The sequence below is a fragment of the Cupressus sempervirens genome, chromosome 9, assembly GCF_028749045.1.
Source record: "Cupressus sempervirens isolate cs-2001-9-10 chromosome 9, ASM2874904v1, whole genome shotgun sequence".
Classification (NCBI taxonomy): Eukaryota; Viridiplantae; Streptophyta; class Pinopsida; order Cupressales; family Cupressaceae; genus Cupressus; species Cupressus sempervirens.
In genome coordinates this window covers 438,427,202-438,453,299 of record NC_143126.1, presented here as the reverse complement: position 1 = coordinate 438,453,299, position 26,098 = coordinate 438,427,202, and the positions used below count along the sequence as shown (strand labels likewise).

Sequence of the window (26,098 nt, the reverse complement as noted above, 5' to 3'; positions counted from 1 at the left end):
GAGGTTGTGTGTAAGAGTCTTATAGCTATCAACTTACATCTAGATATTTAATTAGTGATTCTCCTGCGAGAATATTTCTCTACATCTTTATTGTATTCATTATTGATCTCTAAATAATAAATTAGGCAACTTTTGGAGTTTGCAGTTTTTCTCCCAAAAGGGTTTTCACCATGTAAATCATTGTGTTGTGATATATGTGTTTTTGATTAATGATAAAAGCAGGTTTTGAAGGGACCCTAAAACCCTTTACAACCTCTAAGAAGATAGATTTTCATGGCATTTCACTAAAAGAAGTAGTTACCCAAGAAAGGTAACTTAGAGAAAGCAAACCAAAACAATAGCTACAAGCCAGACTAGCAAACTAAACAAACAACAGACCTAACAAGAACATGGTAGAAACCATAACACCAAAAAGACCAGCTTAACACCAAAAGCACTAAAAAAGACCAGGTAAACCAGTTGCATCAGAAGATTCTCAGTCTCTTTTTCCAGGTTATCTAACCTTTGGAGTGACTCAGTGAGATTAATTTGATATGCATGTTATTTATATTAAGTATCTAAAATTTTTGCATAGATCTTTAAAAAATGCATAACCCTCCTCTCTAGGTTAGTGTATGAAGTTGTTCTACTACCTTAACTTCCTTACAATTTATAGGGTGAATGGATTGATTTTGATCAATTATCCTTCATGTTGCTGAATATATTTCTTTTAGATCTCTACTTCCAATTTGGGTTGCTTATGATTTTGAAGTAGAACAAATGTGTTAAGACAATTTTTCTTCATAAGATTTTTGAAGAAGAATTCTATATACAATAAAAATATTGTCATAGAGGTTGAGCTGAAAGTACAATTAGGAGATTTTATTATATAGCAAAGAAAAAAGAAAGAGAAATTTTAACATCCAAGAAACTAAAGATATCCTATGGCACAAATTACCTCAAATAAATTTCTCAATTTCAATCCTTTTTTTATGCCACTTGATAACAAGTGTTCCCAGCCCTCAATTATCCCCTTGATGAACAAATCAACCCAAGAGTTGGTTTACAAGATATTTACAAAACTATCCTTGCTATCCTTAAAGGTGTCACACTCTAAAATGGAATATTCTTATGTTTCAACTTTTCCAGAAGTGCAAAACAAATGCACCCTTTCTTTCCATGCTTTTTTGGACTTTTTCAATGCTTATTTTCACAACAAAGTTGATAAGAGTTAGTTCTTAACCAAGTCATAATAAATTTAGCTCTTTAAGAGATTTTGGCCTATATTTACACTTTTTGATGGTAATTATGAGTGGGATTGAACTCTTCAATATATTACTTTTTATTCCCCCTTAGTCCTTTGTCCCAAGAATGTTTGTAAAACTCATCCATAATACAACCCTTTATCTATTGTGCATGGGGTATGTGTTGAAGTAAATATCCCCTTACTAAGGTTGTGGTCTCATGAGGGGGGCTTCAAGACCTATTTTTATGGAATAGGTGGTCACATGAAAAGATTGGTACAGATTTAATTGGAATCTTTTTTCCTCAAAACTAGTGGCCCCTACTTTTTAGAGCTATAAATTTGAGTGGTTGGGGGGTGGGGGGGGATGGGGTGGGCTAGAATTTGTCCCACAAACCTAGGTTTATTTTTGTTGCTTACCAATCATATGAAAATTTTCAATTCTTATTAATATTTTTAACAAAATATATATTTATTTGATTGCATGAATTGAATATGCTAACAAATAAAAAAATATGAGACCATCAGCTTACATGAATTATTGAACTTGACCTTTCGAGCATGAAACTCCATTATAAAGTTTATGGAACCTCTCACTTTAAAATATACTTTAAAAAATTCAGCAGCAACCACTAATTTTTTTTGGGAACTCCTCTCCACAAGACCACCCCTTACATCATTTGTTAATTAGTGGCATGCAAGTCTTCTTTCTTTTTCATAAAATGTCATTGAAGACAACCTTAGGCCATGTGTTTTCTTCCATTTTTTCAATATTTTTTAAAAAATAAACAAGTATCGTCATATCAATTGCTTCAATAGGGACAACCTTAACTTCACTAAACATAAATTCATAAGGGATTGAACTTTTAATTTTAAACTTGTTTACAGTCATTTTCTACAATTTATTATAGGTCAAATGCGTTGTTCCATAATTCAAGGCCATATTTTATAGTCAAAACTACTAAAAGCTCAAAAAGAATTTGAGTAGTTTTGTGATCCCATAACTATACTTACATCTATTTTGAAAAATATATCATAAAGATTAGTTGTTCAATACCCCCAAAAATGTCTTGTAAATTTTTTTTGAAGTTGTTTTCTTAGCTTGACATTTTGTGAAGATGCATTATTCTGAGACACACTAGTTCCAACTTCAGTCATGAAAAAGGTCACCATATGCAAAAAGGATACAACTATTGTGACAATGCTCTATGAATGTTTGTATTGCATTGTTCATTAGGGTGAAATGCTCTCTGGATTTTTCTCCTTGTTTGTCTTTTAGGGAGACTAAATATTAAAGTTAATCTCATTTTGGCATAGATTTAAGCCTTGCTAGTGTTGTATGTGTGTGATATATTTGCCTTCACCAACAAGAATACAAGGAGGGTCTTTGAAAACCTTTGTCGATTATCATGCCATTGGCATTTCCTTGTGACAAAAGGTATTTCTTTTAGATTTTTATGTATAAAAATCTATAAGAAATAGTGAATGAAAAGTTTTTCATTAAAAGATAATAGGATTTGAGGGATCATGGAACCTAAAACAAAGCTAAGTATTAAATAGAGTGACATGAAACCAGCTACAAAAGATATGCAATAAGCTCTACAAAAAAGAAATAGGACTCAAATGAGAAAGGAAAACTTAAGATAGAGAGAGCTAAGAAGGACACTTGCTCTGCCAAAACAAAATTGACAGTCCAGAAAAGATAAAACAAATAATATCCTGATTGCCAAAATGATGAAACCAACAAAATCAAAGATTTCCCCTTTGATCCCTTCTTATGGGATCCTAGGGTCATGTCAAAAAGAGAGAATTTATTAGAATGTGTTCCTTTAACCATAATACATCCTTCTTCAATCTTGGCAGCCTCAGCTTGCTAAGAGCTCGAGTCTGTAGAACAATGAGACCCCACAAAAATTGGGACGACAAGCGTTGGTAGAGCAAGGACAAGGCCAACACTAGGCCAAATAACATTTCCCTCGGCAATAGATATAATAGACTACTTAGGCATAGCAACAACATGAGAAACATTAGCAACACTTGCATTAGTAGGAGCATCAACTTCAGGCACTAACAAAACAACAAGTAAAGTTAGATCAACTGGGACAAGGTCAACCTTCTCCTTAGTAGCTTGTCAAACACCAAGCCAAATAACATTTCCCCCAACAACAAATATGACAAACTATTTAGACATAGCAACAACATGAGAAACATTAGCAACACCTACATTAGTAGGAGTATCAACTTTAGTGACAAGGCCAACACCAAGCCAAATAACATTTCCCTCGGCAACAAATATAACAAACTGCTTAGGCATAGCAACAACATGAGAAACATTAGCAACACCTAAATTACTAGGAGCATCAACTTTAGGCACTAACAAAACAACAACAAAAGTTAGATCAACTGGGACAACCTTCCCCTTAGCAACTTGTAAAACAATGGAACCATCGTTGACCTTTATAGAAGAAGAACCAAAAGCATATTCTAGTGGAGAAAAACCATTCTAGACCTTCTCCAAACCATTGGGTATAGCTTGAACATTCAAAAGATGAGATCCCTTATAAATTGTTTAATGGTGAGTAGATGCACCTTTCCACCACGAGGAAGATTTTTTGTCTTTCTAAATCCTTCATTTTGACTAATGTGTCTTGTCTACATCTAAGTAGTAAATGGAAAGTTATTACTAGTTGTCATTTTAATATATTAAATAAATCACAAAAAGTTTGAGATAATTTGGGTAAATATTCAAATGGTTCAAGCAACTAATCTAAAAGGCTTTTCTAAAAATTCAATTATTTAGATTTAAGATAGAAGATAGAATTATTATGTTAGTTCATGTAAACAATTTGAATTTTCTTCATAGAACACTGTAAAAAAAAGGGTTCTAATTGATAGTGATAATGTTAAAGTTTTTTTTTAAATGCAATAAGATCATTTTCACAATTGTCAAATAACTAAAAAAATGTTTTAGTTCTTTTTAAAAGAAGAAAAGGAAAAAATGCGAAAGATAATAAAATTGATTCCCAAAAAAAAATGTATTTTACTTATACAACCAAAACTAAAAGTGAATGAAATAGTGTAAAACATTTGTACTTGTAGAGTAGAAGTCACTAATGATTTGTAGTGCCTGCCCCTAAGTCGCATTTCAGTCATCCTTGCCAAAGTCTTTTAGGCCAATTTTATGTTTGATGATTAGTATTATTATTTTAGAGATTATCAGATGTTGTTTTACACTCAGTTTATTATATGATGAGATTACTTGGTACTCTATATTTCATGCATGTATGATGATTATTCAATTTTTTTAGTTATCGATGATGATTAGTTAGATGGTTTATTATCACATGTGCTTTCTTATGGATACTTACCCCATACTGCATGTGTATGGTGCGCGTGTTTGTTTTCTTTATGAATGGTGTTTCTGATGTGGTTAAGGAAGGGAGTCAGTCACCTGCTAGTCGGGATCTACACGATGCACCACTTCCTGCCATTGTCTGTTTAGCTTAGAATATTGTGTTTGTACATGTGTGAATTTTATGCAGGTTGCAGGTGTCGGGTATCGACTTCCCTGAATTGCCAGGATGAGCGTACCCTATCGCATTATCTCAATGGTAAGAGAGGGGAGATAAACTCTTAAGTCCAAATCCTAAACCCTTTAGCCAATTGTCCTAATTGATAATTAGGACAAGTATCTGAGTTAAGTACCCTTCAAATGCATCAAACGATGTAATTTCGTGATTATAACCCTTTTGTTTGATTTAGTATGTGTTTTTCTATGATGGATTTTCGTATGTTGCCTTATGAGTCCTTGATGTGTTTTCTATTAATTAATTCTAATTAAAAAGATTAATTAATGATTTAATTTAATAGAAAATTATTATGATATTTTAATATTTAATTATATTTAATTAATTAAGAAATTAATTAAATAAAAAAAATTGAATTTGGAGATAAAAGTTTTAAGTATAAATTTAGAACGTGATAATATTTATTTAATTTAATAATAATATATTTAGAGTTCATTTTTAAATAAATGCTAAATATTATTATTAATTGAATTAATAAATATTTTATCAATTAAAGTTTCTAAAATAAATTAAAAGTGGAAAAGATATTAAATTATTAAAGGTTTCTAGATCGCATGATTTAAGCATGAGTTTGAATATGAGAAATTAATTAAAAGATAAAATAATAGAAAATAATAATGTTATTTTAATTTCATAAAGTGCACATGAGATTAAAGTAATAAATTAATTTAAAATAGAAGTCAAGTGGAATATTAAATAAAGTTATTTAATAATTTCACTTAATGTGCATGAAAAGATTAATGCAAAATAAGCAAAGATAAAGAAAGTTAATTTTAGAGTTAACTCAGTTGAGCAAAGAGTCCTCTCGAGTGAACGCACAATTAGTTCCCCAATTTGAAGAGAAAACTCCTTATTACAACTTTGGGGTTCATTTTTGGGGGACACGAATTTGGATGATGAATTTTGGGAGACAACTTTTGAAAGCGAATTTCAGAAGGCGAATTCTAAGAAAGATTTTCAGAAGAAGGTTATTGAAGAGGAGCGAATTCTCTTACAGTACCTGGGGATTGCATAATAGCATCAGGCTCAGGTAGAGTCTTGTGTTTTGATCATCGATTAATTACGCAATTATTCTTTCCTGTCTTCTTCGTGCCTGTGGATTGTAAATCTGAATTCTCTGTGATGAAAGTTTAAGCATTTCAAATATTGTGAATTTTTAGATGCTTGTCAATTAACTACTCTATACGTAGGGATTAGAAAAGAAAATGGAGAAACCCTCGTTTCTAGATTAAAGAATTACTGTATTTAATTTGGGTGAGGTCTGAAATTAAAAAGAAAATTCGTAGGGTTGGAATTATTTTCTCTATCAGATTACAATTGTAAATGTTTTTAAATATATATATATATATATATATATATATATATATATATATATATATATATATATATATAATTTTATTTTATTTATTAAATTTTAATCTTTAAACAAAAATTGCATAGTAGGTTTCCTACGTGTGTCTTGTGTGCCTCTGAGTCTAGATGTCTATCTATGTTGGAACCTTTGAGTTAGTATACTTTTAGGATTTCTCAGACTTAGAGAGTACTTGTGTTTTGTGTTTTGATATCTTGTTTGGGACTTGAGACTATCTCCTTAGCGCGGTGGGAGTGGACCATTTAAGTTCCACGCGGTCGGATGGTAGTGCTTTTACTCTTACCATTGAGATCCGTCTGTAATCGCTATGGCTGGGGCTTTCTTGGTTAGCATTTACCTTCACTATGTTCTTGGATCATTATGATGTGTGGTTAGATTTTATGATGAATGTTTTATCATTATGGATGTATGGATGTATCATGTATGGTGGAGAATTTCATTTATTTTACTGTACTTTGTATCATAGATTTGAGGAGGATGTATCTTTATTTTTACGTATGTATATTCTTTTAAGCCTTTCATACCCTGTGACATGTACAGTGGATGATTGAGCATTCCGAATCAATTTGCCAAGAGGCATTCAGAGCAAATGTATATTATGGACATTAGACTTTATTATTATTCTTTCATGTGGATGTGGTAATTGTTAGAGTTAAAATTAATTAAATTTAAACGTGACTCAACGTCTTGGGATCCTTAAGGAATGTAACCTGTTATGTATGTTTGTTGATGATTACATGTTATTGCTTCCGCTACTATGTGTTTGATGTGTATGTTATACATTCTTACTTTTAAAAAAAATATGTTTAGCAAACTTAATAAAACTTTAAGTTAATTCTTTTGGATCCCTTGGCGGGGCGTTACATGATTCAAGGGAAAATTGAGACAAATCAAATGAACTCAACTTAGATTTTATGAAGGATAAGAATCCATGAACGCTTTTGTTGAAATTTTTTGTTTTGAAGATATGATTGGATAAGAATCCATGAATGCTTTTGTTGAAATTTTTTGTTTTGAAGATATGATATTTTGAGCCTTTATTATTGGACGTCTGCACTAAAGACTTTTATCATTCAAATTGTTTTCTGGGTAAGCAGTGGTGCTTTGTATGAGAAATGTATGCATTTTTCCTTGATATTTCATTGTATTGAAAAGTAAGCAGATGGCAAAATCTGTTATTTGAAGATAGGAAAGCATTTGGTAGAAATTCAATATGGGCTGTCTAAAAATAGTTCAAGAGTTTTTTATCTTAGGAATTATATTCTTCCTAGGGTTATGAGACAACTTGATGGAGCACTATAAATATAGCTTAACGTACATTGTTTTCCAATAATTAAGTAGATTATGATTCAAAAGTTTAGAGAGGTGGTAATCTAATAAACTTAAAAATCAGCTTAAGAGTTACACCTTCTGAAAATTACAAGGCTTCTTGATACAGTTCCACTTACTTGAAGATTCATTTTTCTAAAGAAACCTTCTTAAAAATTTATATAATCCCTTTTTCAATTAACATTTTTTTTTGTTAAAGTTGTGTGAAATCTAAATCTTAACATTTTTTGTTGTGTGAAATGTAAATCTTAAAGAGGATTATTAAAATATTAACATTTGCATTTTAACAAAGCCAACTGAATGACTCATAATTTAAGCCTATGGTTGATAATTATTAGTTGCATTCTTCTAGGATGGTATTTCAAAGTTTATATGGTTATTATTTGAACTTTTTAACTGCACAAATGTAGATCCTCTTTGAATATTTATATTACTTCTCTTTTTCAATTGTTGTCACATTTTTTTGACTTGGCCCTTAACAAACGGTACCTGAAAATATTTAGATTACAGAAGAAGAAATAAACAATTCAAGTTACCTGCAGAGCAATCTTATGTCAACAGAGAGCAAAATGTGTGCCTATAATTTATGACGATGGTGGTGACAAATGCTTCTGACTCCTTTAGGTTCAATTACTCTGTAAAGCCTTATAAATTCTATCATAAATAATTCTAAGAAGATGGCCAGAGGAACCTTGAAATAGCAGCTTGCAGGAACATAACTAAAACACATGCAACTATGACCAACGTTACTTTGCACTAAGTCTTATATTTATGATTTAACTTAAGACACGTGCTCTGATCATTCACGTTGTGTTTCATTCTATGTTTTTGTTTAAGTGAAAACAGGTTTCGAAGGGGCCCTCAAACCTTCTACAAAATAGAGCTAAATATATTAACCATTAATGCACAGCCATCAATCAACAAAAGACAAAAAACAGGCATGACAGAGGACAAAAGCCAGCCAGAGCAAAAGACAGCACAACTAGAAAGGGCAAAGCCTTAAAAAAGACTGCCAACCAGAACACATAGGGACAACTTAAAACACAGCTACCTAAGGCAATTCAAAAGCTCAGCTCCAGCTTGTCCATTTCCTCAGCAGCTTTCTTAATCTCTTGGGCCTCTTTAGCAGTAGTGGAATCCTTCTTCTTAGTGTTGGCTCTGATCTTTTTGCTAGGGCCAGATTGAGTTTCCCCAGGAGAATCTTTATCATCTGCATGCCATTTAATGGCCCTGTCCATGTTGGGTGTCTCAAGCTTACCAAGGAGGATCTTGATATAATTATTGGAGGCCTTCAAAATCTTGTAGCTTTGATCAGCAATGCTCTTCAAAGCATTCTCAATGCTGGAGTACTTGCTTTCCAACGCAGAGATCCTATCCTCCAGCCCTTTAAAATCAGCAATCTCCTTCACTTTCCCAACCATATCAACATTATCCCCCACATTCAGGTTGACCCCATCAACCAAGTCCCTATCAACAGAAACAGCTTCCACGATGTCCACCTTACTGTCCATGGCTCTGATCTTCAAATGAATGTCCTTGAACTCGTGGAAGAACCACTTAATAGCTCTGTAAAAATCCAGCACCCCATTCCTGACTGTAAGAAGCACATCAAGGCCACGCTCTTTGTTGGCCTCAATAAGAATAAGCATCGAGGGATCAATCATCTGGTCCAAGTTCACATCATCCTTCTCCTTTGCATCAATATCAATATTAATTGTGTTTCATTCCATGTTAATTGAATGAAGAATTACATATTTACACAAAAGAAGGAACATTTTGTAATTTTTATATACTTGTGCTGATTCTGCATTAACACTAATTACAAGCAAACTTTCAATTGTCTTGTTCCAATAAGGACCATATCTTCCAAGCAATGCTTATTCACAAGTTCAATGTACAGGTGACAAGACTTTCAAAAGAAGATATCCATTATTCAGAACTGCAACCCACTTGTTGTCTGAAGAGATAAGGCAAGACTTCTTGAGGAAAAAAATCAGTGAAAAGCTGGCATGATTTCAACTTTTATGCAACTATAAGTCTTAAAGTCTAGAACAATGCTGTCTGCTTTCTCCACAATGTTGAAACTTTTATTATAGTTAACACAATACACTTGTGATTGGCAAGAATAGAATGAACAGATCTCTTGTAGACTGTTCAAAAACCTGACACCCAAGCACACAGGAAGGGGCAAGGAATAGTTGGTGGTAGATCGATATTCATTCCATCAGGATCTTGAGCCCTCCAAATGTTATAGAGAAGGGGAACACTTTTTTGATAAAATACACTACTTTACATTAGTTTTAACAAGTCCTATGTGATGCTGCATGCATTTCTATGAAGAGCAGCTCCAAATTTGTCAAGTTCAAACTGGGATGCCCAATATTTAGCATTCTCAAGACATCATTTGCAGAGCGTCTCTTGTTCTCCCCAAAATATTCAGCACAGATGCTGCAACATGAGATGATGTCAACCCAGCCTCAATCATTTGATCAATCGGAGCTCCATGCTCAATGTAGTGGTCTGGAAGAACCATTGGTCTCCACTGCAAAAGCAAGACAGAAGTGCATTTAAAACCCAACATTGTTGAGGTATTAAAGCATAACTAACACTATCCAGTTTTAGACAAGACTCCCTCCAAAATCAGTCTTGATTTAACTATTTTAAAATTTGGATAAAGGAACCATTCTCAAGGACAAAAACGAAAATACCTTAAGCTTCCCGTCCAAGAGCCCATCTAAAGCCAAAAACTGAGCAACGTGAGATCCAAAACCACCTATCGTTCCTTCTTCAACTGTTATTAGTACTTCATGTTCTTTTGCAAGAGATCGAATTAGATCACGATCAAGTGGTTTGCAAAATCTAGCATCTACAACTGTCACTGATAAGCCTTGCTCTTCCAACAAAGCACTTGCAGCAAGGCAACTCTGAACTACAGTGCCATAACCTAGAAGTGCTACCCGATCACCTTCTTTTAAAATTCTACCTTTCCCCACCTGCAAACATGTGATTAGAATCAGTAACAAACAAAGACAACAATAGCATCAGTTTTTCAAGATTACATGAGTTTATCTCAATATGAATGACAGAACCAAAAGTTGTTAGTGGTCAGAATCCCACCTCTAATGGCACTCCCTTGTTACCAGGTGGCAATGGCACACCTACCCCACTGCCTCGTGGATATCGGAAGCAAGTAGGCCGATCATCTATAGCAGCTGCAGTTGCTACCATGTGAAACAATTCAGCCTCATCAGAAGGTGCCATGACTACCATGTTTGGAAGACAAGCCAAATAAGTCACATCAAATGCTCCACAATGAGTTGGGCCATCTGCTCCAACAAGCCCTGCTCTATCCATTGCAAATCTGACAGGCAATTTCTGTAGGTCTACATCATGTATAACCTGCCAAGCACTCACAAATGTAAGCTATTTCTGCAATAATTCAAACAAATTGCAGGGATACTAAGACTAAGGCGCAGGAAATGAGTTGTCACTTATTCAGAAAAACCTGATCATAGGCCCGCTGCAGAAAAGAAGAGTATATAGCACAGAAAGGTTTGAGGCCTTCACAAGCTAACCCTGCGGCAAATGTCACAGCATGTTGTTCCGCTATGCCAACATCAAAGCATCTGGTTGGAAAGCGCTTTAAAAACATATTTAACCCAGTGCCACCTCCCATTGCTGCATGAATTCCTACAATATTGTCATCAACTTCAGCTTCTGCAATCAAGGCCTCAGCAAAATAAGTTGTATAAGGTCGTGTTACAGCCTTCCCCTTGAATTGCTTGCCAGTGGCAGGATCAAATTTGGTAACACCTACAGGAGAAGAAAAATTGAAGCAGAAAATTCTTCACAGTTGTGCCACTAAAAGAAATGAATTTTAAACAAGTCACTTTCTAAGGAGCCTACAAATATGATTGTATGTTAAAATCGTTTACCATGGTACTTGTCAGGTGCACGTTCTGCATATGGGTAACCCCGACCTTTCTCTGTAACTATATGGATCAACACTGGGCCAGTTGTGTGTGTTGCTTTGACTTCTCGGAGAATAGTGATCAGATCATCAATGTTGTGACCATCAACTGGACCTATGTAATAAAGCCCCAGCTCCTCAAATAGTGTGGAACGAGAGCCACTTATCATACCTCGTGCGTACTCATCTACTTTTGCTGCCAGTTCATGCATTGGAGCACCAAGTTGTTTTGTAACACCCTACCGCAACAAATATCAAGCAGATCAGAGAGGCAGTGCAATTATCTAAGTTGACTATTAATTCAAATTGTTAATTTATCTTGGTATTTCAACATAATGTGGAGGATGTTATTTATACAGTCCAAATAGGGAACATCTTTCTCCATATTTCTGATATCTATAAATATAGCTCACTCTCCTTCCTCAAGGAATGCAATTTAGTTCATTTTTTGTAGGGTGTTTGCAGACGATTGAGTTTTGAATGGGTGAAATATCAGAACATTATCTCTTTAAAAAAAATTCTCTCTTAATGAACGCTACAAAGAATGGTATATTCTGCTACTGCCCACTTCTATATGGATATGAAACATTCAATAGTTTGAATTGTGTGTTTACCTTTGCAACCTCTCTCAGTTCACGCAAAGGCCTACTTGATTGCAGCCTACTGAGTGCACTGCTGAGGGCACCAACTGGGGGTGTAGGACCATCGAGATTTGCTGTTGGGAGGGAAACTTGTTTGTTATCATTCAGGATAACTATCATGTTTGAGTCCAAATATCCAGCATTGTTCATAGCTTCAAAGGCTTGCCCTGCTGTCATGGCTCCATCTCCTATGACAGAAATCACATGATTCTTTCTTCCTTTCAAGTCACGACCAACAGCCATTCCTGCATGCAAATCAACAGTCACTATGAAAGCTCCCTACTTTAAAGCTCTTCATATATACAAGTTTATCACATCTAAGTAGCTCGTGAATAATCATAACCTAACCTAATCCAGCAGATATACTAGTGGAGCTGTGACCGGCACCAAATGAGTCATATTCACTCTCTGCCCGTTTTGTAAAACCCGAGAGACCATTGGTTTGTCTCAATGTGGACATCTTATTTCTTCTACCAGTAAGAATCTTGTGAGGATAGGCCTGTAGAAATGAATAATGTGCTGTCAACTTTCAATGAAACAATTATTGACAAATTTGTTGCCTCTGGAGGTATCTATAAAATGTTTCATAGCAGCATTACACTTTGTCACATTGTTCTTCAAACATTAGTCAAAACACAATAGACTCCAAAACATCACCCAATAATGGACATATCATGCATACAAAAAGGGATAGCTGTAAATCTTAATTTTCCATTGCAAACTTTAAATCCAACTTTGCCTGAGCAAGAGCAAACAACAGAAAAATATCTTAACCTACAAGTTTTTGGCAACAATACAATGTAAACCTATGTATTGATCCGGTGTAGGGAAAAATATTGAAATAGACTCTTGGCATGGGAAGATCAATACTTTGCATTTTAAATCAGAGAGGTCATTCCTTTTTGTTTATGAGGTAACTTATCAAATGCATGTGTATAATAATTAACATACCAAAAGATAAATTAGAGAGATTGTTCCTTTTATGATTTTAAATATGAGATGAGTAATTTATCAAATGCATGTGTATAATTAAGAACTACTTAACTGGCATATGCCACAATATTCAGAATAATTCAAAGTGATCTTAATGGGGATCCCAAAAAGACATAGTTCCAGGTTTAGAATTTCCAAAATGTTTGGGAGGTCAATATAAATTTGAAAATCAGGATTTTTCACAAAATATCCATTGAAATTTCTATTGGAATTAAAAGTCCACACTGAATCAGACAAATCCAGAAATCCAGCTCTGGCAGGATTTGAAATAAATCGATCCACAGATTTTGTCACTACACCAAAAATAGAACATTCTTGGGATTAAGTCAGTGTTTTTGTGTCTAGCTGCCAGCTACAGAAACCAATTTTAAATGAAGTAGCGGGTGTTGATACATAAGACAAAGACAAAATGAAGGAGCTATTGAATTTCCTATCTATGTACAAGAGCCCTTCATCTAAGCTGCTATGCAGATGTAGTAGAAAAGTAAACATAACTGCAAAAGTTGTCTTTCTAAAGAAAAGACCCATAATAACCATAATAATGCTTATAGAAAATGAAAATCTCTGTCTTCAAACTATTTTGTTATCACTTTCTATATTGAATAATTGAAGACCAGGAGTCACAACGTATAATTCCACAAAGATGTCCTTATATTTGAACCAGGGTCTCCAACAATGAGAACTCATTGCTTCAACAAACTAAAGCTAAACCCCTTGGACCATACTATTTTGTTATCTCTTGTTGTGAGACACAAATAAAATATGTTTGAAAGAAGCTGGAAAGTCATAAATCTGTGTATGCGATGAGTTACCTGATGGCCAACATCCCACAGTATCTTATCCTCTGGAGCATCAAAAACATAATGAAGGACAACTGTGAGCTCAACGACACCAAGACTGGCTCCAAGATGTCCACCAGTCCTTGAAACATGAAATATTACATCAGAACGAAGTTCATCTGCCAGTTGCTTGAGCTCCTATAAATCATTAGGCAATAATTTTATCAATACATATAAACCTTAAACTTGAATATGATATAGATAAATAATCACTGAGCTAGCATCCTGGACTCAGAACCCTAGCTCCAATAGGTTGCAATACAAGGTTAAGCAATGATTTCTAAAGAAAAGCTGATGAATTAAAGAAAAAATCCTCAAATTATCATACAATCAAGATAGATTCACAAGCTAAAAAGAGAATCAAGGTAAAATAGGAACAACGTATATTTAATCAATCGGCTGCAAATGAAAGTTTCATGTGATTAAAGATGCTCCGAAGTAAAATCCATGGGAATGAAAGATAGACGTATGTCAAAACAACATACTCAATCATAATTCGAAAAGAAACATGAGGCCTTGAGTTCTTCTTTGAAGTATAAATTATCCAGGGTTTCTGAAATAAAACACCTGACACACAGGACAATACATAATAGCTGACTAGGGTTTCGAGCCTAACTAGCAGCAGTTTATTTATAATCTGGAATTTAGCCGGATTAGTCAGCTAAGGACTGAACAACCTAAACCACTTACTCGTTTTGATAGATTCTTCATATGAATTGGATAATTGATTGTGTCCAGCAAAGGAGTTGGCGGCTTCTCCGAATAGTATTCTCCATTCTCAGATAGAAGAGACGCATACGTTTTACCCACCTGCAACACCATGAATTCCTGAACACATTTAGATCCCAACCAAATCTTGGCGTGCTATTCTATTATTTCATCCCCAGACTGACAAATTAGCCCATACATATCTGATGACAAGTAATTATAAACAAAAGCTAAATGACTAAACATTCATGCCTCAGCTGAAAGTAAACACTGAATTACCAATAATCTACCTTTAACACAATAAACCATTTATCCAAAAGCAATCATTTATGGATGAAAACTAGATTTCTACAATGGGGATGTTATAGTTACGATTGTAATGGAAAAAATTACAGATCAAATACAACAAACAATGCCTGCTTTTAACAATTACTAACAACAAAATAAGCCCACACAAATCGAACTTGTGCTCAAAGACCAAAAGGAGAATGTCAATGGCCAATAATTTACACTAATTTTTCACATTGGGTATGCTGTATTTACAATACTAATGGAGGAAAGTAACAATTCGTAACCAAGGGAGCTTCTTCCAACAATTTAGCTGGATATTTCAAAATGCTTTTCTCAAGCTTAACAAGTACATGAGAAGGTAGGATGAGGACCTTCATATAAAACTATGGAATGCCTCTCGGTATGCCTCTGGTTATGTAGGCCTTAAATAGGCAATGACTATCTCATATCATCTCACAGGAAAGCAGAGCTATTCATAATTAATGGATTACCCTCTTACTTCAACAATACCACTTATTTACACCGTAGAAGGCATACCTAGTGACATTGAAGACCTTTGAAGTGGACTTCATGCTGGAACACTTTGAAGAAGAAAAAAGAAAAGATCTGTTGGAACAGATAAAATAATTTCAGGTCAAAAAATGTACTGAAATAAAATTCCCAATTGAATACAAAATCCTTACATCCATGCCCAATGTTGCTACGTGTCACCACACACAGTCTCCCTAAACGGGAGCATTGCAGCACGTACCCAATTTTACTGTATTTTAGCCCTTCCCTGATACGATTCCCTATGTCTACAGAAGTCTTCTCTTAAATTAAAAGCATTTCAACTGTACATTTGCTTGTACGCAGTAATCTGTTAGTATAGACAAATCTTCTCTAGTTAAAAGCCCTTAGACAGTAACCACTGTTGTTCTTCACGTCTACACAAATCTTCCCTACGTTTAAGTATTGCAATCCCACAATGTAACACTCTATATTAGACTAGCGTGCCTTATACAACGCAAGCAACTATAATTAAAACTCACAAGATACAACAGCTTATTCCTGAGTACTATAACAACAAGTATTTGTCATTTCCATCCAACATTCAGTATGACAAACAGTTGTCTGTCTGATAAAATGAGATAAATATCACTCAGAGAAAGTTCAAGTTAGGACAATATACGATCTAAACCACAAAAGAATTGGTAATTCAGTAGTAAAGCACCCCACATTCCCAATGAGGTCAGTTAAACTGTTATGAGGGAGTAAAGCCCCGAATCAGAATTCATCACCCAAAAGAACTTTTCCCAATAGCTATACTAATCAGCACCCAAATGACAATTTTCAAACTTAAGTATTTCGATTTGGCGAGATCATGGGTTCAAATCTCACCCGTCGCCGAGGCTGCTCAAAGTCGAACTTTGCGGGCTTTACTTGGGCAAAACGCCCGGTAGAAGAGACTGAGAAAGGCAGAGAAGTGGGGTGGCAATTGCGTGCATTAGATTGAATCATAGTGGGCGCAGTTGCCGCCATAGCCATCGCCATTGAAGCTCACGCTTAGAAAGAAGAAGGCTTGACACAAGCTTGGTTCTGAGAAACGCTAAATGCAAACTGCGCGCAGTTTCTGAAGTGCTCTGCCTTCCTCGTTATCTTCTTATCTCATGAAATCCAACTTTTGAGCGTGTGGCAGATGATTTAAAATTTCGTTTGCCTTTTGCCCAATATATAGTGCATGTAAGGTAACACTACCTGGTTAAACTTATAACTTTGAGTTAGGCTAGTGATGTTTTATGGGGCCTAGTTTCTATTGGGGACTTTAGGTTAGGCTATGATGTTTTTGTGGGGCCTAGTTTCTATTGGGGGGACACTTCCTTGTAATCTCCTTGAATGGAAAGAATTGTCCACTTTTGTTAGTGCAATGTATTGATTAGTGGAAGATTTAAAAGACTAGACCATTTGCTTGTGGTCCTCATGGTGTCATCTTTTGAGTTCATGTGGCAAACTTACACTCCTTCCTGTGGAGGTGAGATTGTGGGTGGAATGTGGAAAATGATATTTTAAGTATCTTTGGAGTATGATAGGGTTTGGACACATCTGCCCTTTCTTAACCTTTGTCAAAAACATGCATGAATGCTAAATAATTATCAAAATTATAGATATGACAACAAAATTATAGAAATGCCAATTTCTATCCTTATGGGTTTATTTTGGACTAGCTTGAGATGATTATATAATTTTAATTTTAATCTTTTGATGTATTAATCTTTATTTTCATTTTTTATATTTTTATGTATTGGGTTTTGTTTTTGTTTGATTTGTACTAGAATTCATACTTTTTTATTAATAATTAAAAAAATTGTAAATTTAATTCTTATCTTAAAATTTGTATTCCTTTGTCTTGGTCATTTATTCAACATTCTAGAAAGGTTTTGCATGATATAAATTTTATTTGAATGTTCACTTTTTAAAATTTAAATTCCTAGTTATCATTCTTTCTTCATAGTCATTGGGAGCCAACTACTGTAATATATGTGTTTTTTATGATTATGTATGTCTTGATGTTTATAAACATTCATTTGAACATTGATTCATGTATATTAATCATTCAAAATCCTAGTTCATCAAGGAGCATTCAACAAGAACATTTCAATGTGATGTGATAAAAAGAATAGTGCTTGCACTAACATTTGCATCCTAGATCAATTAAATGCTTGTTATTTGTTAATGTGGTCATTGAAGAGGGTTGATTGAGGAGAATGTGACTCGCATTCTATCATATCCTCATTAGTTCCAAATAACATCGACCTTTACATTTCAAAAAGAGTATGATTCACATATAAATTAAATCATAGAAGTTTATATTTAGACACATTACGAACAATGCTTTAAAGATTAGGTCTATGTAACATGGGATCAATGAGGAATTGTAGAATTGACCCACAAAGAGTCATACCTTTGATTACAGTTCCAAGCTATTAGCACATCAAGAAACTCTATTTTTATGTACCTAGCAAACTAAGTTTTGCATGTTAGTCATAAGATCTAAGTACATTCTTCACATTCTTGAAATGATATAGATTTATACTTATTATTGATGTATCAATTTTAGGTCTTGTGGTGATCTATGCTCCTATTTTATTTCATTTCATTTCTTTACCTTTTGTCTTAGAGTTGGTTCTTTATCATGGCCATGGTTTAACCTACCCTTGGAAATTTTACTAAGATTTTCAAATTCGATATATTGGTAGTTGCATGCTTTTGTGCTTGCAAATGATAAGTCGATACATACTTGATAATAAAATTATTTTTCAAAATATAATTGAATAAATTAAATTATAAATAATTTCTAATTTAAATAAAATAATATTTAAACAAAGTAAAAATTATTATTTATTTATAATTAATTTATCGTATATAAGTAAAATAATCATCTAAATATAATCTTATGTGAATAAATTAAGTTGTAAATGATTTTTAATTTAAATAGATTAATATTTTTAAAATCTTTAACATGGACCAAAAAAATATTATTTATTAATATTCAATTTGTCATATATGAATACAATAATCATTTTAAAAATTCCACCAAAAAAATCTATTATGAAAAATCAATAGGAGAAACACAAAAAAATAATAACTCCTACCACAAAAAAATTGTTGAAAAAAATGGACAAGTTTTTTTTTTAATTCAATTTATTATATATGACTAAATTAATTATTTAAAAACCTCCACCAAAATCTATTATGAAAAATTAATAAGAGAAGTACAAAAATATTAAAACAACTCCTCCCATATTTAAAATTAAAAAACTAAACTAATTTTTAAAATAATTTAAAAACTAAAACCTAGATTTATTATAAAAATCAACTCGGTGTCTCGTTTTATATCAGTGACAAGTGTCTTTAGGCTTAGTTTTGTTAGTTAGGATGGAGTCCACAATTAGCTTGTTTCACACATTTGAAGTGTGCACCATGGCTTTTAGAGGCTCGGTGAAGCCAAAACGATGGAATAGATTGCTCAATATGGTGGACGATATGACTAGGGTAGCCATTATTAGAGTTTTAGGAGAAAGATCCTTTAACTCTGACTTTACCTAGCATACCAACAACTCCATAGTAGGCTCCTTTATTTCTTGTCTGATGAAATCCCAGATAGCCCACTGGGATATCATTCGACTCTGCTATAACCTATTTGATCCTACATGGTTAGATGGTCTAGAAGAAGTAGTTCTTAGTATAGACGAGAATTTGAAGATCCCTTTTGTTGAGGATTGCATGTCTCACCCTCTTGACAACTTTGCCCATGCCATCGTACCCAAATGCCTCATTTTGTGTATTAGAGACCTGACTCTATTCAACAAGAAATGGCCAAAGATGCAAGCTAGAGCTACATTTCTACTGAGGTGTAGAAGAATTGCAGAGGACCAAGGAAGAGAATGACTTCTCAATTATCTCATAATCTTTGACTTCTACATTGAACTAGGGATTGATTTCTTGGACCTTGACAAATTGGACTTTACACTACCAAATTTTAACAAATCTACCTAAGAGAAATGACCTTTGTCCTGTCTCCTGGAGCTTAGCCAGCAAAAGTCGATAAACTTGACAACCTTGTCATGGTGTAGTGGAAACTTGAAGATCAATCTTCTTATGTTTGGGTTGCTCTTGTTTGTATTATTTATCTGGGCTTTTCTTTCCTGCTCCCTTTTGGTTAGGCTTTTTTGTTTTGGTTATTTCTCCCATTAGTAATGGGTCCTCATGCGGTTTTTACTCTATTTTGCTCATCCTGGCCTATTTTTTCTATAGTTTGGTCGTAGCTCTTCAGTTTCCTCTATGGTTTTTTGAGTCATGCTGACCAAGTCTCTAGTATTGCTCTAAATATATGTAATCTTTCATGCATATATATACATACATACATACATACATACATACGTATTATGTATGTATGTATGTATGTATGTATGTACATATATATATGTATGTATGTATGTATATGTGTATATATGTATATATATGTATATATGTATATATGTAGATATATACATATATACATATATATAGATATATACATACCTATATATATATAGATATATACATACATACATATATATATACATATATATAGATATATACATACACATATATATATACATATATATACACATATATACATATATACATATATATACATATATATATATACATATATATACATACATATACACACACACACACGCACGCGCACACACACACACACACACACACACACACACACACACACACACACACACACACACACACATACACACACACACACACACACACACACACACACACACACACACACACACACACACACAGCTCTTTTTGCATCACATTTTTTGGTTGATGGTTGATGTTGTTTCAAAATTCCAAGATATCTCCCCCTAACTTAAAATTGGTAGTCTCTACAATTCTAAAGATCAACCAATGTTTTTCTGATAAATTGACAATGTATGTTGTTATTTTCATTTATCATAATCTATGATTTGTTATCCTTCGTATAAACATCACTTCAAGCCTCTATTATTATCATCTATTCATTTATAAAATTGCATATTATTCCCATGATTACAATATGAATTCAAACTTTATTGATCTTTCTCTTTGGTCATGGTTTAGTGGTTCCCTCAGTCCTTGTAATTTTTACTTTTCTTCATCTTCATCTGGCATTAGGAAAGGGGATTGAGAAGCATATCTATCTAAAGACTCATCAGGATCCTCTGCAAGAAACTCCAATAAATCAAGTGTAATGAGTTTATTAGTCTCCTAGGCATTCAATCATTCTTCTTTCAAGTATTCTTCCATCCAATTTCCCCTAGGTGTTGGTCGAATATGAAAATAAAATTGCTAGTAAGAAAAACTTCTCCTCACAACTGGTAGCCAACTGATTAAATGATTAGAGTCAAGCATTGATATTAGTGGGTAGAGGGGAATGAGTTGTTGACTATATGAAGGAAGATCATGGTGATAGGCTCGACATATAAACATTTCTCTTTGTATATTGGCAAAAACTTTATCTATAATCTCTAGATATTTTGCCTTGAAGAGCCTTTTAAAAAGTAGATTTATATTTGGTACATTGTGTATCACCTAGTTTAGTAGTGTAAAATGAATACTAGCTAGTAAGGAAAGCATTAACCATACTAAACAAGCTAACACTTAAGATAGGACCAATTGTTATCACCACAAAAGGAAGCAAACCAAGAATGGTAGGCTCTTAATGGTATAACATCATGATGCAATGGATTTGTCCCTAATTTAAGATATGTATGCTCACAAGTTTATGCTCAAGCTTTAGATGGATGGATGGAGTGAATGAAGCAAGGTTTCAACAATGGATTCATGGAGTGATTCATAATGGTATATTGGTAGTTTATGAGCTCTCAAAATAGCATTATAACTTTGCATGGAAGGTGGATTTTTTTGGTGAAGGAGGGAGGTTCAATTTATAGGTCAAGGATTGGAGGAATGGAGGGCCAAGATGTCAAGATAATGAGATGGTGAGGGAGGGTTAGGATGCACTCAAAAGGGAGGACAAGGATTGTGCTTGTTTAGCACCAATAGGGAGGTGACACTTGTCACAAGGAGGATGAGTGTGAGAGGATAGGATAAGGATTGGTCAAAGGCTTGATGAGGGTGGTTGAGTATGTAAGAGAGATGTAAGAGTCATGAGTGAGGATGGGAGAGGTGTAAGAGTCATAAATGTTGGAGGGTGAGGCAAGAAGATATTTGTTGACTTTGGCTTGGGTTAGCAAGTCTTAACCCATGTTTATGATTGTGCACATGATTAGAAAGGGGATTAGGATTAGCTTATAAGGGGGGGTTAGGGGGTAAGTGATTTAGTTTTGATGGGATGGTTTAGTTAGGAGGCTAAGTGAGGTTAGTATGGGTCAATGGGTTGGATTAGGGGTTAGGATAAGGTTTAGGAAGGCTTTTTGGATTTTAAATATTTTATTAAAATGTTTTATTCAATAAAATGGGAGTATGGGATTAAATTGAATAGATTTGAGGATTTATTCAATTTAATATAGGAATAGGGATTTAATTGATAAATTAATTTTGGGTGATCATTTGATTTTATCTATTGGACTATAGTTAATTAAATAAATTAATTAACTAGGAGATGACGATTGATTAATTAAATAGTAAATATTTAATCAATAATGTCCTAGGAGATGACTAAATATGATTACCTATTGATGTAATCAGATTTAGGTGTCTACGCATTGAACTCAGCAAGCACCCCCATAGCTATAAACATAGCAAGTATATCACTTGGAACATGGTACCAATTTGTATTATTGACAAACTCCTTCCCCAAGATTTGATATACTGCTCATTGGATCAGAAAATGAGTATTTAAGAGAACAATAGTAAGACAAGTACTCAAAATTGGTTCATCAAAGGCCATCTGAGGAACCAAGCCCTTCAGCTTTATAACAATATTCATTATTCTCAGTAGCTTGATGTGTAGTTGGTTCCCCTCATTAACTTTTTTCATGATTCATTTTATAATCAATCTTAGGTAAGCTACATGTCGATAGGTGATATTTATCGAACCAAAAGTTTGTCTAAAAAGTTATATATTAAGAGGAGATTATATTCTTTAAAAATAAAAGATGGTGATTCAATTATTGATCATTTGAATGCATCCAATCATATTCTAAGTCAGCATGCATCAATCAATACTAAATTTGATGATAAAGATAAATACATTTTTTTCTTTCCTCTTTCCTTAGATTTTAGGAAAATCTAGTTGTTTCCATTAGCAATGACATTGTAGAATCAATGGCAAATAACAATATGATTTTTATTCTTCTCTTAGAAGATATGAGGATAAATTTCATGAATGTTTTCTCCCAATGTGTCTTTTATTTAATGGGGAAGGTTTTAAAATAACACATAAAGAAGGTAAAAATAGAGATAAGTCTTAATGGAATCGTAAGACTCACAAAAAGAGAAAAATGTTGGAAATTTAATAAAAGAAATCATGTAATGAAGGAATGTAAGTTTTAAAAAGAAAACATTAATTCCTTCATGAAAAAATTTATCTAATATGATCTAATGTTTTTATTTATTTTAGATAACATGATTTGTAATGGTGCTTAGCTTATTGATTTAGGTTGCTCCTACCACATGAATCCTCACAAGGACTATGTTTCTTCTTACAAATTATATAATAGGAGAGAAGTTTGGGTGTAGGTTGTTAAGAGGGAGTTTTTTTAATGTATTTGCTTTAGTAAATCTAGCAATGATACTAGAATTCTTATACCTTTTCATTGAATCAAGAGGATTTAGGAGGGTCAATGTGTTTACATTAGGGTTTTTTATGATCATAAACTAATTATTATCTTGTATGTTGATGACATGTTTATTTATTGGTAACACAAAGGTGATGATTAGAGAACTAAAGGCTCAATATTCTAACACATTTGATATGAAGGACCAGGGGGTATAATATATATTCTTGGGATGGAGAGAGGTCAAATTCATAGAAATATTTTGTTACGCTAATCTATGTTTGTTGATACTATTTTACAAAGTTTTAATATCAATGACTGTAAGCCAACTAGTATTTGATTTATATATACTAAGTTGAGTTCAGACATGAGGTTGAGTTATGTTGATTACTTTGAGGACAAGCCTAAAATACTTTTTCCTAGTGGAGTTGGAAGTTCAATGTAAATAGTGGTTTTCACTAAAATATCCCAAGTAATGATAGTTGTAAGTAGGGTTATGTCATATCTTGGTAAAAGGATTTATATTTTATTAAAAGGGTATTTAGAAATTTGAGAGGTTCTTCTCATTACTATTTGGTTTATTACAATATTGATGGTGTGGTTAAGTCATTGCATTTATAGGAATTTGTTGATTTAATGTAGATAGGCAAGTGACCTAGATAGTGAGAGATCCACTAGTGGTTATGCATTTACTTTATTTGAAGGAGCGGTGAGTTGGATGAAGAAGATGCAATACAAAAATGTTTTTCCACTAATTAAATATAGTATATGGTTGTTATACATGCCTCTAAGAAAGCAATATCATTATAAAGATAATGTATTGACATTGGTTTGATAGAAGGGAAATGAGGATCATGTGTGACATCCAAATTAGTATTTTCTTATCCAAGTATCCTATGTATCATGCTCATACTAAGAATCTTGATATTCAATATCGATTTATAAAAGAATTTTTTTGAGAATTTTAAGGTCTGGATAGAGAAATTTGACACTCTATATAATGTTGTAGATTCTCTTACAAAGGAAATGACCATAGAAAACTTCTCTTGGTTTCAGAAGAACTCAATAAATGGTAATCAAACTTGATTTTATTTTTTGTAGATCTTGGATGTAATTTCGATGCATAATCTCAAGTGAGATAATGGTAGGATAAGGTGACATTAACTTCAAAAATCCTAAATCATTCATATGTGTAGATGTTCCTTGTAAAGCATTCCATATGACATGGGAAATATATTTAATATTTGTAATTTATGAATATATAGTCCTAAAAAGTTAGTACCCATTAATTTGGAAATTCTTGGACATATCAGGTCCCATTTTAGTTATTTCTAAGATTTTGGATTCATTTATGCACTTGACTTTCCTACTTATCTTTTCACCTTTCCTTAGAAATCTTAACACTTTTCGAATTCCACCCTGAAATTCACCCTTTTGGGTATAGATTAGGCCTGGTTCAACCTATACCAAGTATAGGTCAGACCTAGTTTGACCTATACCTTAGGTGCTAAAATTTAGTGGGTTTCAAGCCCATTGTAAGGTATTTTCATTTTCCTTCCTAATATAGTCAACCTTGATGAATTTAGACCTTGAAATCACTCTCCCCTTAATTTTATATCCATAAATTGAAATCTACTTCATTACAAGAAAAAAATCTCAATTCATTACCTACAAGAAAACTATTTTACATTCAAGGAGTTCAAGGAAAACAAGCATTCATTGAAGGTGTCCATTCATCCACTCATGTATTTTATTTCATAGATCTAGTTCCTTTATCCATGGGAAGAAAAGGGTTTGGTCATCAAAGGAGGAGATCTATATTCATTTCTTCATTCATCTTATTCTCTATACAATCCTATCAAGAATGTATACATTCATTATGTATAATTTGGAAATCGTAGATCCATTGCATATATGAAGACATCCTACATTCTATCAACACAACACTCAAGCAAGTATACACTTTTGTGGATATAATGGATCTGTATCTATCTATGAGAGTATGATAAGATAGGTGAATATTTAAATCTATCATGTTTTACATTATTTTACTAATTTTACTCTAAGGTCAATATAAATACCATGTCTTGACCAAGGAAAGCCCCTTTCCCCCACCAATTTCCTATTTCTTGTGTGTGGGTGTAGATTCATAGAATTTTGGATTCAAAATTTTCAGACCTTAAGATATAATATCAATCATAGTCTTGATACTTTCAAATCTATCCTTTCTAGGTATAGGTCAAACCAATTTTGACCTTTACTTGGGTATAAGTCAAACCTATTTTGACCTATTCCTACAAAATTGAGATTTTGATAGTCAAAAGATACAATCTTCAAGTTTTCAAATCTTGATCTATTTTCAGTTTTGACAAAGTTTGATAAGAATTTTCTAGATATAAAGTTTCTTCCTCTACTAACCCTTAAGGTGAGTACATCTTTATCCCAACTCTCTCATAGCACATACTTTGATATTCTAGATTTGATATCTTGTTGTTTATCATTGCACGAGTCTCAGTTATTCACCCAAGATTTAGATGCCTAATAAAAAACATAATAAAAAAAGAGAAATAATATGACAAGAATCAATTGCATTCTTGTTAATAATGCAATAGAATAAATCAACTAGGTTTATATTACAAAGAGTTTTCTTGGTCAAATAGACCAAGTGGAGATGTAAGAATATATAAGATTATTTCTTAATCTCATGATGTGATACATAAAGTGATAACTTACCACCCACAAAAGTTGGATCATCCTACACGGTAGGAAGATTTTTGCATCATGTATCCACTAAAGGTTGATCACCCTCTAGGGTAAAAATTCATTTGTTGCAGCACATCCACTAGTAAATGTGGAAAAGTAATAAAGTGATAACT

General features: G+C 33.2%; 1 protein-coding gene across 1 annotated transcript; it reads right to left on the bottom strand.

The window, feature by feature from the left end:
- Positions 1 to 9,572: 9,572 nt before the first annotated feature.
- Positions 9,573 to 16,637, bottom strand: LOC149539182 (putative 1-deoxy-D-xylulose-5-phosphate synthase, chloroplastic). Its single transcript, XM_089800508.1, has 10 exons — positions 16,333 to 16,637; positions 14,644 to 14,763; positions 13,927 to 14,091; positions 12,470 to 12,620; positions 12,095 to 12,366; positions 11,446 to 11,719; positions 11,016 to 11,323; positions 10,628 to 10,909; positions 10,219 to 10,503; positions 9,573 to 10,052 (listed from the first exon to the last, which is right to left on the bottom strand). The coding sequence occupies exons 1-10, from the start codon at positions 16,483 to 16,485 to the stop codon at positions 9,903 to 9,905; spliced, it is 2,160 nt and encodes a 719-aa protein (XP_089656634.1). The 5' UTR covers positions 16,486 to 16,637; the 3' UTR covers positions 9,573 to 9,902.
- Positions 16,638 to 26,098: the final 9,461 nt, after the last annotated feature.